We start from the raw sequence: 17428 nt of genomic DNA, 5'->3' as shown, positions 1-17428 counted from the left end.
GGCTCGGGGTGCAGAGCACAGAGCACCTGAAGGCCAAGGAGCAGACAGGGAACTTCAGTCTCAATGGAGAACATTAAAGACAAGTGGAACACTTGCCAAATTAAAAAAAAAAAATACTTATAGCAGGCAGATCATTCCTTCTGATAGCAGTGTGATTAAGTAGACACCTGTCCCGCAAAAAGATAACCAAAAATATCCATACATTTGAAAGTTAAAAACCCATACATCAATAATCCATGGTCAAGGACAAATTAAAATGGAAATTCTAGTGCAATTAGAATTGCTTAGGAATTATAGCACTTTGTTTCAACACCAGTGGAATATAGCCAAAGCAGTTTTCAGAGAAAATTTTATAGACTTAAATGTATGTATTAGGGGGAAAGCTTGAAAATACAGAAAATAAACATTCAATGTAAGGAGGCAGGAAGCCAGGCATGGTGGCTACACCTAACCCCAGCACCTCAGGAGGCTGAGGCAGGAGGGTCCCAAGGTAAGAGAAATCTTGTCTCAAAATGAAAAGTGGGATACAGCTCAGTGGTAGGGCACTTGCCTAGCATGTACCAGGCCCTGGGTTCCCCAGTCTCCAAAAAGAAGAAAAGAGAGAAATTAACAGAATAAACACAAAACAAAAGATACGTCGTTGGCAGTTATAAGTAAGAAAATCAGGGAGAAGACAAGGACAGTGCTGACTGTCCTTGGAGGAAAAGTGAAGTGATTAGAAAATTCTGTGAGCTACTTCCTGCTGACGCACTGATGGCCAGAAGGTCGGATGGCTTATAGAAAAGTAGCTCGTCAGCCGGCCCAGGAGGCAGATCTGACGTGGCAGCAGCAGCCAGAGGCCTCCCGAGGCTCTGTACCCAGACCAGGCTGGGGACACTTGACACTGCAATAAAAAGCAGTCCCAACCTAGTGCTTCAAACAAAAGTTCACCTCTGACATGCCTAGTGCAGTTTGGTTTTTGGTTCATTCCAGTGTTTCCCCTCCAGGAACCAGGCTGTTGGAGTGGGTCTGAGTGGCATACTTGGGCTCTGGGGTGACGTGGCAGAACAAGACAACGGTCCCCAAAGTTGCTGCTCTGCAGGAGCACATGCCACCACATGGTGTGCAGCCTGGCCTCAGAGCCGAGGGCGGGATGAGCCCACCCTGGGGGGCAGCAGGTGCCTTGAGCTTTGCCTTCAGCCTGCAAGGCCAGAAGCTCTGCTCTCTCCAAAGCAGGCTTGGACTGAAGCTTGGTGGTGACCAGCGCAAGAAAAGTAAGTTACTGCCAGTTTCACTTACAAATATGGAAAATTCCTGAATAAAATATGGGCAAATTGAATCCACCAGTGTTTTTAAAAAAGTGCATTCATAGGAACCACGGGTTGTGTGAGGAAGGCAGATTTGGAAATTCTCCATTTTGTCCCCATGAATTCATTCAACAATTATTCCTACTCTATTCTGAAAACTGCTGTGGACACTGGGGTTATGTGGGGAATAAAACAAAGCCCTGCCTTGGGGAAGGCTCTCTGGAGGGTGGAGTGTCACAGGCACAGGCGCAGGTCCTTACGCTGCAAGGGGGTGGGCTAGGTGATTCTCAGAGCCCACGGTCTAGTGTCAGGAGCACTGCTATGAGAGCCAGGAACAAGAGTGTCCCTGTCTCAGCAACCAGCTAGCTCTGCATGGTGGGCCAGGCCAGTACCAAAAGACAGGAACAATATGCATATGAACTTTAAACTCAGAAGGGAAGAAACTAAATAGTTGTTATTCATCAGCAATATCATCCTCCAGCCACAGGACCTGAGCCGGAAGGGATCGCAGAGCAGACCTCAGCAGGAGCACGTATGAGTTTCAGTGTGAAAGGACATTTGGAAGAATTAGCACCAAGTTAATAAGCTGGGTTCTCTCTGGGGGTTTTAGGTAATGGTCAATGGAGATTTTAGATTCACGTTGCAGTTTTGATACACATTTATGAAATACTTTCTATCAAAGCTGCAAGACACATGTAGTTTGAAGTCATGTGCCTCTCGGCTTGCACTGTCTTGCTAGCTGGAGTCTAGAACCGATGACCTTATTAGCTGACGTTATTGAGTGCCCTCTGTGTGCCAGGTCTTATAGGAGTCTGTACATCTTGTACACTTGTACACTTGCACACATACACATCTTGTACACTTGCAGCCTGTGAGCACCAGGTAGCTCACTTGCAGCCTAGTGAACAGTGGCCTTCTCACCACGTCCCTGTGAAGTCAGCAAGTTGTTATTACCACTTGGTCCTCACACAGCCCTGCAAGTCAGTGTCCATTATGACCACATACTACAGGAAGGCCATGTGACCTGCCCACCATGTGGCCAGGGAAACTGGGCAATAGAAGCCAGTGGTTCCAGAGATGAGGCTTACCACTTACTCATCTCTGGCTTCCTAGTGGCACATCCTGCCTCAGGCGCTCACTCCAGAGAGTCCTCACGAGGGGTGCATGGTGTGGGGAGAGAGCAAGCCCTCAGGGATGGCACCTGTCTGGGCCAGCTTCCTACTGGGGAAACATCCGTCTCGGGCAGCAGGACCTCATGGGACCGGCAGGCAGGTAGAGTTTTGGAACCCCAGATTAGGACAAATGACTTTTAAATTTGATGTTTGGTATTGGGAGCCCTATAAAAGGTACTGACAGCCAAGCACAGTTGTGCAGGCCTGTAATCCCAGCTACTTGGGAGGCTGAGGCAGGAGGGTCTTGAGGTTGACCAGCCTGGGCCACATGGTAAGACCATGTCTCAAAAACAACAACAAAAAAAGGCACAAAGATCACATTGTGTTTTTTTTTTACACCTAGCATATTAACATACGACCTTTATTATTGAAATTATGTGAAGTCATAACCACCCCAGAAAATCCAGGCCCCAGGAAGGCCATACCTAACGATGCCACCGTTGACTGGTTGTACAAGCACTGTCTGTGCCTCTCATTGTCACCTCTTTCATCTTGAAGGTGTGGCCTCTAAGTGTGGCCTTCCTGCAGTCCTTGCCAATCCGCCCTGTGGGGTGCCATGCAGACGCAGGTCTTGAGGCCGTGGGCTTAGTCACCTGTGCTGCGGCCACCCCTGGCTCTGGGGCAGTGCCAAGACCACTGTCAGTCTTCCTTGTGAGCCAGCATTTGGGTGCCTGTATTTCTGCAGTGGACAGTGTCCCTCCTCGCCCCCCCCCCCCCCCCCCCCCGTGGAGCAGGCCGTGCCAGCAGGGCTCAACTCCCGGGGTAGCCATAGAGAGAGAATGAGAGAAGGATGTCTTCATGAACCTAGCTCACTGTATTCATGGAAATGAAAGAAATGGATTTCATGAGGGATCCACCCAATGAATAATGTAGTTCTTTTCAGTTCAAACCAGCAGACGTGAATCCAGTTGGGTCTTATCTTTGAGAAATGTACTGCATCCTCCGAGTGCATCCAGGGCCCTGTGGTCAGATGCCACCTTCAGTCAGCGGGCCACTCATGATCGCAGATGTTGGCTCCAAGCCTGGGATTCCAAAAATGCAATGTGACAAGTGGCAGGTCCGCTGTCTCATTCCTTGCTTGACACTTCCCACACTGACCCTTTTCGGTTCCCACTCTGCCCACTCTGGCAGCCTCCGAGTCCACGGCATTGGCCCATCTGCTTGCCATTTCACTCTCCAGAAGGGCTTCGCCGCGTTGTCACATGCCGAGAGTTTGTTCCCACGGGGACGGTCATAAGTCAGATGGTTCTGGTGCGGTCCAGGACAGACCCAGGGTTTAGATTTCTCCCGTTGGGCCTGTGATGTCTCACAGCATGCTGCTGTGGTTTTTTTAAGCGCTGTCTGGTCTCGTATCCTCCTGCAGGGTTGTGAAGTCTGGCCAGGGTCCGGGGCTGGGTGGGAAGGGCTATGGGGCACTGGGAAGCTCCCAGGGGAGTGGGGAGCTGCCCTGCTCCATTCCGTCACTGTCCCGACCTCAGGCAGTTAAGAGAGTGTCCGAAGCCTCAGCAGCTTCACTGGGAATGGGCAGTGGGAATGAATCAGAATGGCAGTTTCTGAACTGTGTTCTGAGGCTTTTCTGTTCAGTTACTCTCTGGGCTCTGTGATTACTGGCAGTTTTGTTCAGGTGAGTTGCTGGGTGGCCTTCCTGGGCCTGCCCTGACTGGGGGGTCTTCCTGTGCTCTCCTTCTGCTAGGTGAGCCTGCACCTGTGCCCTCACCAGAATTCCTGAGGCCGTGGGCTTTGGGAGAATGCCTTGCTACGTAGACAGGAAAAGCATCCCACAGTCGGTGACTGGGGAGTGCAGAAGGTACTCTTAGCCCCAAAGGGTGATGTTGCAGGAGTATGTAGCAGGATTTGGGTGTGTAGTTGGTGAGCTTGGAGCCCAGGGAAAGCTCAGGGGACTGAGCAGCCAGGACTGCCCTCCCCACACCTCCAGGTTTCCATGTGGAACTTGGACAAGGTCCAGAATTCCACGTCCAAACTGGCCAGCAGGAGTGTGAAGGTAGGAAGGTGGAACACATCTGCTGTGGTGTTGCATCGAGACGCTGGTCCAGGGTCCTCCTCTTGTGCTCCAGCCCTGAGTCCCCAAAGTGTTGGTATCTCCCCTGATGACATGTGATGTGGTGTGAAGGCTCAGGGCTGGGAGGGTCACCTGGGACCTGGGCTCCACGGGGCTCTCCCAGGGCTGAATGTCGCCACCTTGGCCATCCTGTTGCAGGTATTCACAGCCTGCCTCCCCAAGGCCACCAGGCTCCCCCAGCACCAGTGTGGACTTGGCAGTCTTGAGCAGATGGCAGGGCTCTGCAGCTCTGAGAGGTGTGCCTTTAGGCCTGGGCGCTCCATTCCTGATCTGGAGAAGGGTAAGCCGGTGGCCACCCTGGGCAGCGGCTTTGCTCTGGTGGCGTGGCCAGCAGCTCTTGGTCACTGTCTGTGCTCTCTAGGCTGTGCGAGAGTGCATCACCCAGGGTGCAAGGGCCGCTTCCCTGCGGCGTGAAAGGGGCTGAGGTTGGGCCAGTGTGACTTGTGGTTTCCAGCAGGGTTGCATAGGGGTAAACATGGAGACATGCGTGTGTCCCCTCAGCCTGCCCCTGGGGTCTGGAGCAGTGAAGCCCAGCGGCAGTCTGCCCACCTCTGGTATGTAGAATCAGGACCTGGAGGGAAGACCAGCCTCTGGGCTGGAGAGGGAGAGTGCAGTAGACTCCAGGCTTCTGCTCTGCTGCCGCCACAGAGCACAGCCATGACTCCTAGGCAGGACACAGGGGCCGCCTGAGGAGCAAAAGAGAAAAGTATCAGGAAGCGTCAGCCCCGGATGAAGTGAAGTCCGTGGAGTCCATGCTGGTGTAGTGGACTGATAACCAGGACCTTCCTGCTACAGAACCAGGCTAGAACAGAAGAGGAGGAGAGTGGTGGGGGACCCTCAGAGAAAGCAGACCATGGACAGGCTGGCGAGCCACAGCTCAGGTTCTCACGTTTGATCCCAGGTTGGGAGCCCTCATCACAGAAACTTGGGACAGAAGGAAGTCTTTCAGATTTCAGAATTTTTTTAATATTAATTTTTACTTGTAGGTGGACACAATATCTTTATTTATTTATTTTTTTTATGTGGTGCTGAGGATTGAACCCAATGCCTCACGCATGCTAGGCAATCACTCTGCCTCTGAGCCACAGACCACCCCAGCCCCGGATTTCAGATATTTTTAAAGTTTTGGAATATTGCCTGTCCTTAACAAGAGAGCCTGGGGAGGAGCCTAGAGATGATTTCAGACAGTGGGTTAGTGCATCAGCACCTGAGTATGCCCCATCACGGGACGTCAGGTGTGAACTTTTCTGCTTGCGATGCTGTGTCCCTGTTTGGGTTTTTGAATTGTTTCCTATTTCATATTTGGGAACCAAGGACACTTGACCTGTATTACAAGGGAAAAAATGGGGCACTAACCATGTGCTGGAGCAGTGGCCCCCAGTGTGATAAAGTGACATCAGGCTCCTCCCCAGGAGAGGTGGGGAGAAGGCACAGCTTCGCTTCTGGGTGCTCCTGCAGAGTCACAAGGAAGCACTGGACGAGCCCAGATCAAGACTGTCTTGAAAGGTCACTGGTTCCCCCTGAGCTCTAGAACACGGAGAAGGGCTGGGAGCACACCCTGGTGAGGCCAGCCGAGCACAGGCGAGCTGTTGCTCCACGCCACCTGGTTTTACCTGACTGTGCTTGCTGCACCCTCTCAGGTGACTCTGCTTCACTTGTGTGGGCCTCCCAGCCTACTAGACCCCTGGGATCTGTGGCACAGGGTGCAAGGCCCCAGAGCAGCAAGGGGCAGCCCTAAGCGGGGCAGCCTTAGATCCCAGGAGCCATGAGTTATCTTCAGGTGCCTCAACTGTTGCAGGGGACAGACGAGGCAGGACACCAAAGATAGCAGGAAACAGTTTTATTTGGCTGCAGCCAGGTTCGGAGGGCAAAGCTTTCACTGTAATCCATCAATCCCCCTAACCGCGAGTTCAGGCAGTTTCAGAACTTTATACCCAGTGTGTAAGGGGGGTGGGGTGGGGTGGCTCAGAAGTTCACAGTCTATAGAGGTTCACATAAAATCCCCCTGAGCCCTCTCACCAAGTCCATCAGCACATGCCTTTGCCCGAGAGTGGCCTCATGGTAAGTGCCATCAGACACCGCGGAGGAAAAGCAGCTTTTTCTTTCACTGTTCTGGGCAAGTTAACCCTTCAAGGACAGCACCTGAGAAGGGGGAGAGCTACTTCTCCCCTTTCTTCCCTCCCCTGCCAGCTGTTACCATGGAGCCCAATCAGTAACCTCTTCTCTGTATCTTTGAAACGTAAACATCTCTGTGAAGCCACAGCCCAAGGCCAGAGGCCTAGTTAAAAAATCTGTTTTTCTTAGCACACTCTGCATTTGCAAACACACTCTACAAACTATTATACATGTTGTTATTTATGTTAGATAGTCCATAAATGCTTGTGAAAAACTAGTAAAGGGCATTCAGCACCTGCAGTGCTGATCTCTTCCAGGCTAGTGGCCAAGGAAGACAGAGCATCAGGAAATAGGGAGTTTGACTACATTGAACTCCTTTGTAGAGATTCTTGTGCTGACAGTCCTGAAATCAATTTTGGGGAAGATTTCTGGAGAAGCTTAATTAAGATTTTCTGTGGAGGTGGGGGTGCCACTACAAAGGTACAGCTGAGCAGCGCATCCTCAGGAAGGGAGGCCTGAGCAGGGCGTCCTCTGGAAGGGAGGCTGATGGAGCCGAGCTTCACCGGGAACCTTTGCAGTGTTGTTTCCATAGGAAGTGTGGAGACTGGTTCAGCAGCTTTTTACCACCACCCAGAGCTGTTTGTGGAGCAGTGTCCAGTGCGGAGCACGGCGCTCAGTGTGCAGCTCAGTGACTGGCCCTGGGCCAAATCCAGGCCAGTGCCGCTCTAGAGAGTAAAGGCTGATTGGAGCACAGTCACCCTGCTCTGGAGTGGATGGCAGAGACCTTGGCCCAGAGAATGGGAAATGGCTCTTGCTAGACCCTTCACAGAAGAAAGTCGCCAAGCCCTCACCTGAGGTGTTGCAGGACAAGCCCTGACCTCGGAGACCCCACAGCTCCTCCCAGGGATTGACTGGGGCCTGGGTGGTGAGGACAGAGGCATCAGAGGCGACCCTGTGCGGCTTGTTCCCTGGGCAGTGCTGGCCCTGCAGACTGTCCTTTGAGAAGCGTCTGTCACTACTCAGCATGCGGTGCTGGGGAAGTGTTCCCTTTGGTGCAGGTGCTTCCTACCTAAGAGGACACATGCTCCTCAGACCACGAGGGATCAGGGATCATCTTCTCATGGAAAGATGGATTTTGTGATTATTTAATTTAAGATATTTTAATATAATATACATACAGAAATGAGAGTGTGACACCTCGCTGTGGAGAGCTGTAAGTGCTTCTGTTTCCTGCTTTGCTGATGGTTTTGTAGAGAACAAATTACTGAAGGGGGCTCCCTCCTCGGTGTGTGGGCCCACGGCATGGTCACTGTCCCTGTGCTCCACCATCCTAAATAATTCAGGCTGGGCTGGCAGCGCCTGAGGTCTGGAGTGAATTATGCATGCAGGTTTCTGAGGCTTTGTGTGGTGGCTCGGCCTCCTCTCAGGAGCCCTGAAGAGCCAGGGCTGCCTTTGTCAAGCTGGCTGCCTGGAGCCCTGGAGAAGCTGCAGTCACCTGCCCACCCGGGAAGCTGAGCTAAGGAGCAATGTCCCCTCGGGGGTCTCGAGCTTTGCCCTGGGCTGCGGGGGCTGTGCCGGCAGGCCCTGGCATGGACTCTGAGGGGTGGTTTGCAGTGAGTGGCTGGAAGTATTTGGTTAAGTGGCATCACAGTGGCTCTTATCAGCTCTACCCAGGTAAAACCCCTTGTCGGTCTGTCACCTTGTCGTGGTTGTCAGGGCAGGCTGGTCTGCGGCTTCCAAGAGCATTAGCTGGGGCGGGGCCTGCAGGTGCGCCTGTGTGGTGATGGGCTTGGAGCTGAGGTTCGAGCATTCCTGGTGTTCAGGTTAGGGTGAGGGTGACACCCTGGGGAGATGGTGAAGGGCTGAAGCGCGAGTTGCAGATTAAATGTAAATTGAATCAGACTTGCAACATGTAGCCTGCATGTCTACCCCAGTGTGAACGTGGTAGCTTTTCTGGTTTCTATAGATGTGAAGCAGGCTGTAAGACTTTCTTCTCAGGACAGCATTTCTTTTCTAGACTGTCAATCGAAAGCAATGCCCACAGTGAGAGCAGACACAGAGCCTGGCGGGCACTGCACGTTCTGGGCACAGGCCTGGTCTTCCTGCCTTGGGAAGCAAGTGCGTGCTTCCACCCCAGGCTTGAGCCACCCTGCAGTCCCAGCGGGTGCTGCCAGATGTGGTGCGCGAGCCCCTGGTCTTGAGTGAGGGTGGGAAGCCTGGTGTTTCCTTGTGCCCAACTGCTGCTTGGTGCCCCAGACGGGGCCTTGCATACAGGTGCACTCCCTTCGGTGGGGCGAGGACAGTTGTGGACTGAAGTTCACAGCTGAAGTGGGCGTTGGCCGGGAGGCAGCTTGGTGTTGTGGGCTGAGCCACGTGGAGAGGAGCTGGGGACTGTGCTTTCACCACCGGCTCTTCTGAACTCTTCTGTACGCAAAGGTACCCATTTTGTCCAAATAGAATAAAAAATTTCAGGATGAGCTCTGACTAAAGGATTTCTGCAGGAATTTATTTATTTATTTTTTACAAAGACATTATTCTCTTCAACTGATAATACAGAAAGACAAGACAGTTTTCTTTTTTCTTTTTTTTTTAAGAGAGAGAATTTTTTAATATTTATTTTTTAGTTTTCGGCAGACACAACATCTTTGTTTGTATGTAGTGCTGAGGATCGAACCCCGGGCCGCACGCATGCCAGGCGAGCGCGCTACTGCTTGAGCCACATCCCCAGTCCCCTGTAGGAATTTATTATGGGGGGAACTAACTGCCTTTGACTTCCCACTGAAGCCCGTGGGATCCTGGAGATGCGGCCATCGGCTCGAGGTGGCCAAGCTGTTGCCCTAGCTCTCTTCTTACCATCTCCCACAGGCTGCGGTGCTGGACTTGAGGCCCATGCCCTGTCGCAGTGTCACATCAGGGGGATTTATAGGAGTAGTTGCTTGGTGACCGCGCAGGAAGGTTGGGCTCAAGGCCTACTTGGGTGGCTGCTCTCACCTCCAACAGCACTGGGGACTGGGGGCACCTGCACCTGCACCAGCACCACAGCCCTCACCACAGCAGACAGTGGTCCTATTCGTGGCAACTAGGTGACTGCTTGCTAGGCAGGTGCCCAGCCTCCTGTGTGTGTCTGCATCCTTGGGTGCTGGCCTGTACCCTTGCACCATGTCCAATCTGGGAGACCCCAAGGGCAAGGATGGATGCACTCAAGAATCTGTGCAGATTCCACACTATGGGGTCACTTGGTGAATGTGATCCCAGAACACCCTGCGATTAGTGGTTTGCTTTTTCCAAAATGTTAGTTTCTTACTCAGTTAAGCTTGCAAAGTGTCAGTATTTATTTATGAGTCATAGAAAGTTATTAGAGTTTGCCAAATCTCATGAAAATGAGGTGAGTTAAGATAGGGGTTCCCTTTGACCTCAGTATTGAGCCAGTCTGTGTTCATTGATTCCCAAACAGAATACATCCTGCAGTCTGCACGGAGCCACGGCCAGCACACCCGAGGTGGCTAGGCTTGTGTCAAGGGGTGTGGACAGGAGCCCAGATAGAAGAGGGAGTGGTGGGTGCTGAGCTGCTGGCAGGCAGTATTGGGGGCTAGCTGGGAAGGGCCAAGGTTCTGTTGTGGAGGCTCCAGTGCCCTCCAGTAGCTGTGCCCATGAGCAGGGAGGTGGGTGCTTTTCAACAAGACACGTTGCTGGAATCGAAACGACTTTCGTTTGAGGAATGAAAGCTCCATTTGCCTTTGTAGGGTTTAGCTGGGCCTTCTGCGCCCACTGGGCCAGCCCTCACCCATCTTCCCCTGCTTCCTGTCCAGGCCCCCAGCACCTCAGCTGGGCCTGTGCCTTGGCAGCCTCGAGCTCACCCTCCACAGGAGCTAGAGGGGCCTGTGATGAACACCAGCACTCCCTTGTTTAGGGTGACACCCCACTGCCAAGGTGCCTGGTGTCACCAATGCTTCTGCTCCTGGTGCATTGGCCCCTGAAGCCTGGTTGAAACCCTAGCCATGTACCACTTTCTCCTGCCACAGGGCCTTTGCGTGAGTGCACCTGGAATAGGAGGCTCTTGCTGGCTCCCCAAGGTTCCCTTCTGCCCCTCCTCAGTTCTCAGTGCCACCTTTATGGCCTAAGAGAAGCAGCTGGAGGGAAAGTGTTGGGGCACTCACACCGTGCAGAGTGCTTTAAACACAGTGTTGCATTTTGTAAGGGTCACCTCATTTGTCAGCACAAAACACTGAAAGGTAGGTGATGCCCTCACCCCCGTTCTGTGTGGGGACCTGAGCTGCCGCAGGCCATATGCCAGCAGTGTGTGAGTTCTGGTCCGACTTTGCTTTTGGGGTTCTGGTCACACCTCTTCCTGGGTTGGTGCTCATGAAGCCCAATAGAGACCGGACACCACTGACCCCTCATCCTTTGTGTGGTTTTCACAGATTTTATTTTTTTTATAAAAAGTAGTGTGTGCCCATAGGTCAGGATTTCGACAGCAGTGTTCTCGTGGTGGGTGCCTCTGTGCGGTGCCGGCATTGGTTTTGTCCCTGGGCGTGGTATCCAGGCTGCCCTGGCTGTTCATGCCCTTGGATGCCTAGCAAGTACCTCTGGCTTACATGCCAGCTGGGGTGTGGGGACATGCTTCTGTGGGGCTTGGATCAGTGGCCCCGGGTGTCAGCTCATGCTCCCCAGCATGCAGGCCGGGCCTCTGTGCACAGCCTGGCTGAGCCTGCTCTTGGCCAGTTGGGTCTGTAATGGAATCCACCTTAACATACCATGGTGAGGTCCAACCTGTGTCATGCATCCAGGAGCCTTTACCTGCTGCGTGGCTGGCTGCTCCCCTGTCTCTGCAGCTTCACACCCATCCTCGGTCTGAGCTGTGGCATTTCCATGTGCAGATTCAGATGCCGGCACTAGCACCTGGCTCGGGTCTTGTCTGAACAGACACTGTGCCTTCCCCCCAGCGCTCTTCCCAGCCAGTATTTCACACCGTCTCCAGGTTCTCCCCCCTCTGACTCTCTCCTTCACGTCTAAGTTGTTGGGCCACTTGGGTTGGCTTCAGTGCCTTGGAAGGACGGAAAATAGCTTGAGTTCCTCAGATATGGCCTGTTCCCCACCCCTGCCCCCAAACATGGCCCTCCCACAGGTACTGTGTAGTAGTGGCACGTGGTGGTGGCAGGTGGAGCCGGCCTGCCACATGGCCTGCTTGCTTTGTGCCTCCGTCTTCCCATGTCTAGTCTTCCTCAGGGGCGGGCACATGTGGCCTATCCTGTTCTGATACCGCATGTGCATTTGCTAGACAGGGGTCCAATGTAGAGGGCTAGCCCCTGCCAGGATCCCAGCCCCAGAGAAGGGTGGGGGTGTGCGAGCGAGTCTGAATTCGTGTGTGTGCTGTTCCCGTGTGAACTGCAGAGCCTTCTGTGTCGGGGAGTCTGGGGTGTTGGGACCTTTTAAGCAAGGCAGAGAGGCCAGCATAGTAACAGCCCTGCAGTGCCCTCGGCTCCCAGCAGTGCTGGCTGCACTGACGGCACCACCCTGCTACAAAAGTGTCCCTTGTGGTGAGCCCTGTGTCTTCCAGATGAGCCGCCCACAGCTTGTGTGCCACGTCCTGGCCACAGGCTTTCCTTCCTGTCCTTAGGCACTCTGGTGGCTAATGCTACATGGATATTTATCTCAAAAATGGCATGGATGACATGGTGGTTAAAACATGAAATTGTGTGAGTTCTGGTCGTATTACATAAATTTTTTTGAGCCTTTTCTGTAGCAGTGTGAATCACGTGACTCCTCTTTGACTTTTCTTTTTTCTCATCTCACTGTTGGTTGAGCTCTGAGCATCTTCTGCCAGGCGTGGCCTGCGCTGCTGCACTCACTGCTCTGCAGACTCAGCTCTGGGGCTGGAGGTCAGACCCCTGGCTCTGCTCCTCACCGGAGGGTGTTTCTCTGAACTCTCGTCTCCACAGCAGGGCCTCCCTCAGGCCCTCCAGGCCCTGGGCTGAGTGCCCAGCGGGGTGGCAGAGGTGGCAGGCATGGCTGACGCCCTCCACTGTCTACAGATGGGCCATGCAGAGAGGCTGGGCCTCACCACTGCCCTTGCTTCCCAGATCTCCCGCCTCTCCTCCCACCTCTGAACGGTCCTTTCTGGTAAGAGCAGTTCAGTGGTTGACTTGGAGCTCAAGTCCATTACTACTCCCTGGGAATTCCTCTGGTGGCTTTGATTGCGTGGCCGGCCAGCCCGGATGGCCTACCCTGCACGGCAGGTGGAGGCCATTGTCGTTCAGAACAGATGAAGAGCCACACGTGAAATGATGATATTTCGTTAGACTGTGAGAACGCTGTGCAAGGTGCCTGCGTTAGTGGGCCTCTGCCAAACGTGCCTGAGCTCACCTGACAGGACAGCGCCCCGTGGAATGCACCCTGCCTGTGTAGAGGGCACTTTCTCTGGCAGTGTGTGAGGTCCCTGGAGCTTCTGCGTACACAGGCCCACGTCCCTCCTCTTGAGCTTAGGTTGCGTACTCGGGGAGAGGACGTTGCCACACTGGTCCATCAGGTGGACAAGGGGATGGACAAGGGCTTTCTGGGCACCTTCCACTTGTGATCACCAGTCATTGAGACATCAAGTGACATGAAATTGAATACGCAGATCTGGGCATTGTGGAAACCCCAGGGTCTTCTACGAGTGCAGCATGCATACAAGTCCCAAGCTGCAGCTGTGTGCGTAGTGAGCATCTGCCAGTCAGGCTCTGCTGCAGGAGTCCCAGCGTGCTGGCCAGGACCTCACCTGGGGGACTTGGCCCTTGCCCCTCCACTGTGATTGCTCCATGGTGCCTCTGTCAGATCCGACCTTGCCATGTGCCGAGAGCTGGGTGTGTGTGCATTGTGTTGTTTAAGCTATTGCTTCTCCCTCTCCCCCATGGTCGTGGCTTGTTATTGTGAGTGTGTATGAGGGTGCGTGTGCAGCCCGAGAGGCAGAGTGCATTCTGTGCATGCTGTGTCTAGTGTCCAGGTTGCAGATGCGGAGCATGTTGTTGACTGAACGAGTGTTGTAGAGAATAGAGCTGGGTGTGAGTGCTGTGGCCACCTGGGTGGGGAGCACTTCTGGGCAGGAGCAGGGCAGGGGTGCAGGTGCACTTGTGCTGGTCTCGCAGAGTTGACGGGTGCTGACCTGAAGGACTGCGTCAGCAACAACAGCCTGAGCAGCAATGCCAGTCTCCCCAGTGTGCAGAGCTGCCGGCGCCTGCGCGAGAGGAGGGTCGCCAGCTGGGCTGTGTCGTTCGAGCGTCTGCTGCAGGACCCTGTTGGTGTTCGCTACTTCTCTGTGAGTAGGGGCATATGGACTCCTTGCTGAGGCTGCTTGGGTGGGACCCACCACCCAGGGCTTGGCCAGTTGCCTCAGATCCCAGAGAGCATGTCACCCTGTAGGCCCTGAATGGCCCCCTGCATGCGTCTCCTCAACCTAGCCCAGGGTGGGCTGGACACAGGGAGTTGGCCCAGCCTGCCTTCCTGCCCTGCCCTCTGTCCCGAGGCCCTCAGGGTCTGGAGTCTCCCCTCCCTGTCTGAGACATGTGTAGCAATGGGCATTGGGGGCTTCTCCGAGTGCTTGGAAGCCAGGTGCGTGCGGCTAGATCCAGTTATGAAGACACCTGTACTCCCCAGAAAGTCACTGTGGACCAGAGCCACCGTCCTTAGTGCTGAGAGCTCCCCAGTTTCTTCTTGAGGGCCTCGGGTCAGTAGCGAGAGACCCTGCAGCTTGCTCAAGGGCAGAAGGCAAAGCGAGAGGACACTGGGAGAGGCCAGGCCAGCCCTGAGGGGAACATCCGGGTGGGTCTGCTCACCTCTGCTGTTTTTCTTAGGATTTCCTAAGGAAGGAATTCAGTGAAGAGAACATTTTATTCTGGCAGGCCTGTGAATACTTCAACCATGTTCCTGCACATGACAAGAAGGAGGTGGGTCTGCAGGCCAGGGCCTCACAAGGGTGGCTCCAAGGGCTAGCTCGGGCCTGGCCCGAGCTGCTGAGGAAGGAATGTTTTCACAAGAGCTGAAGAAAGCCACTTCTTTTTCTGAATGAGATTTTAAGTATGTGTGATTTTTAATTTGCCTAAACACGGTTTGCACAAATGCCTTGAGCTGCAAGCTCTGCCACAGACTTTGTGTACCCCACATGTTGCAAAGGGACATGGTTTAAAAGGGAACTTGAAGGGACACTTGGGACAGTGCCCTGGCACCCTTTTCTATGTGGCTGAGGATTGCCCTCACTCGGGGGCCTTGTGTCTGCTCCTGACACTCTCCTGTTCCCACTGTGCCAGGGTATCCTGGATGACTCCCACTTGCCATCCTTGGGGTGAGGGTCCCTTCCAGGGGAGCTGCTGAGTCTTGGCACCCTGAGCACAGCCACTCGAAGCTTACAGGGAATGTGTTCTGTGGTTCTCACTGGCCTGCCTTTATTCACTGCCTCAGGCAGAAATACTGGTTGGGGCCCATGAGCATGGGTCTTGGTCCCAGGGCTCCTGTGGCCTCAGGAGTGCTGCAGGGAAATGGTGGGAGGCCTAGGGAGCGCCGTGCTCCTCCTGCTCAGGCTCTGTGCCATCTCAGCTTTCCCACAGGGCCCGGGAGATTTTCAGTAAATTCCTGTGCAGCAAAGCCACCACCCCTGTCAACATCGACAGCCAGGCCCAGCTAGCTGACGACATTCTCAACGCACCTCACCCAGACATGTTTAAGGAGCAGCAGCTCCAGGTGATGTCGCGGGGCCCTGTCCAGGGATCCCAGCCAGAATCCCAGCCAGGCCAGAGGCAAGAGCTGCAGCTCTCGCCGGGGAGCTGCTGACAGGCCTGGGTGTGGGTGGGTAGCTTTGACCCCAGGGGAATTCAGGTGAAAGTGGCTGGTTTCGTTTGGGCTAAAGTAAGAAGCTTGCACCACTGAGGCCTGGCGCTTATGCCTAGGCGTATGTGCGTGCACAGGGAATCATATGCTCTGGGCTGATGCATCCAGACACCCCTTGACTGAGGGCAGGGTCGAGGCCTGGTGAACCCATGTGGGTGAAAACCACCAGTGCACCCCACCTACCCAACACCTGTGCTCGGCCACCTGGTACACCATGGATTCTTGGTGTCAGCCTGTGTTGGTGGGGGCAGAGTGGGTGCTGCAGCTTGCTGCTGCCACCCAGTGTTCAAGAGAGGACCACACTGCAGGCACTCAACCAGGGGCGGATCCAGACTGGAAGTAGGCAGCTTGAGCCCACCTTACTGGAACACAGCTCACCTGGCATCATCACGAAGGCAAAGCGTCACCAGCCAGGGGCTGTCTGTTGGCCTTGGTTTAATTTGGGGAGAGTATGTGATAAGACCCAGGGCTACCCAGCTGTATGCTCTGCTGCCCCTGCCGGAGGCTGTGCTGTGGGTTTGCCAGAGTGACATCCTGACTAGAAGGAAGCAGGTCTTCTCCAGGCAGCTCTCCCTCTGTAGGATCCCCAGCTGCTGGCTTCACATGGCTTGTTTCAGGGGGAGGAAGGAAAAGCTGTCTTGTGAAGAGAAAGAGTGAGCTCTGCAGGAGTGCAGGAGAATCAGCCTGGATACCCTCGGGCCCGCCGGGTTGGGCTAAGATGCTATCCTTCCTGAACAGGGCCAGGTGGTGGGTGCAAACCCGTGGCCACCTGGGACCTGGTCAGGGACGAGTATTCAGTTCCTTCTTTAACTGTGTGGCATTGCATTTGCTCCCAGATTTTCAACCTGATGAAGTTTGATAGCTACACTCGCTTTCTGAAATCCCAGCTGTATCAAGAGTGCATCCTGGCTGAGGTGGAAGGCCGCGCCCTCCCAGACTCACAGCAGGTTCCCAGCAGCCCTGCCTCTAAGCACAGCATCAGCTCCGACCACTCCAGCATGTCCACTCCAAAAAAGGTGCTGGGGTCAGCCTCAAGCCACGGGCGCATACCTGTGAGGGGCTGTTGCATAGGTAGTGGGAGTGAGGCTGTGCCTGCCTGTCCCTTTACCAGCTGGAGACGAGGTGATGCTGGCCCCAGGGCCGAGTCACGTGCTGCGATGGTTCGAGGACTGCCCCTTGACCTGCAGAGATGTAGATGTCTCCACAGAGTCCTTAGGCTTACAGCTCAGGCTTCAGCCCCTTTTGCACTTCATGTAATATTAAAATAACTTCGCATTGTTTAACTGAAGTTTCCATTTGCTGACAGTTAAGTGGGAAGTCAAAATCAGGAAGATCCCTGAATGAAGACGTGGGGGATGAGGACAGTGAGAAGAAACGGAAAGGGGCCTTTTTCTCTTGGTCAAGGAATAGGAGCACTGGGCGGTCCCAGAAGAGGAAGGAGCATGGGGACCATGCCAACGGTGTGTGCACGTCCAGAGGGCCTGCAGCTGCTGTCCGGGGGATGCAGCCCTTGTGCCCCACAGTGAGAGGCCAGGGTGGGGGTGCATGCCTGGGAAGGGGCCAGACAGGGAAGCAGGCCAGCTCCGGAACTTCCCAACTTCTGTGTCCCTCTCCTGCTGCTTCTTGCTATCAAAGTGAGATGTGTTTGTTAGAAAATTTGGGAAAGATCATCAAGTAAGAAGAGAAGACAAGTGTGCCATCGTTTGTCCACCCAGGGGCAGTTGGCTCTCTGCCCAGGTCTCTTTTAGGCTTGTGCTCCCAGGTGAGCATGCGCCTTCTCCGTGTGTTAGAGATGTGAGGCTATTTAGGTGTCTGAAGCATGTCCCAGGCATGGCTCTTGGTTATTATAGACCTTATAAAAGCTTGCCCCTTCCAGATGCTTTTACCTTTGACTTTTCTGATACTGATGAGAGTCC

General features: G+C 54.1%; 1 protein-coding gene across 1 annotated transcript in view; it reads left to right on the top strand.

The window, feature by feature from the left end:
- Rgs12 (regulator of G protein signaling 12) overlaps positions 1–17428 on the top strand; it is a 113474-nt gene that overhangs the window by 79695 nt on the left and 16351 nt on the right. The window contains exons 5-9 of the mRNA XM_077803324.1: positions 13778–13947; positions 14483–14575; positions 15222–15365; positions 16349–16528; positions 16819–16972. Of these exons, the coding sequence (XP_077659450.1) occupies positions 13778–13947; positions 14483–14575; positions 15222–15365; positions 16349–16528; positions 16819–16972 (741 nt within the window). The remainder of the gene's footprint in view (positions 1–13777; positions 13948–14482; positions 14576–15221; positions 15366–16348; positions 16529–16818; positions 16973–17428) is intronic.

Source organism: Urocitellus parryii, chromosome 10, assembly GCF_045843805.1.
Source record: "Urocitellus parryii isolate mUroPar1 chromosome 10, mUroPar1.hap1, whole genome shotgun sequence".
Classification (NCBI taxonomy): Eukaryota; Metazoa; Chordata; class Mammalia; order Rodentia; family Sciuridae; genus Urocitellus; species Urocitellus parryii.
This window is presented reverse-complemented; position numbering and strand designations above follow the sequence as displayed.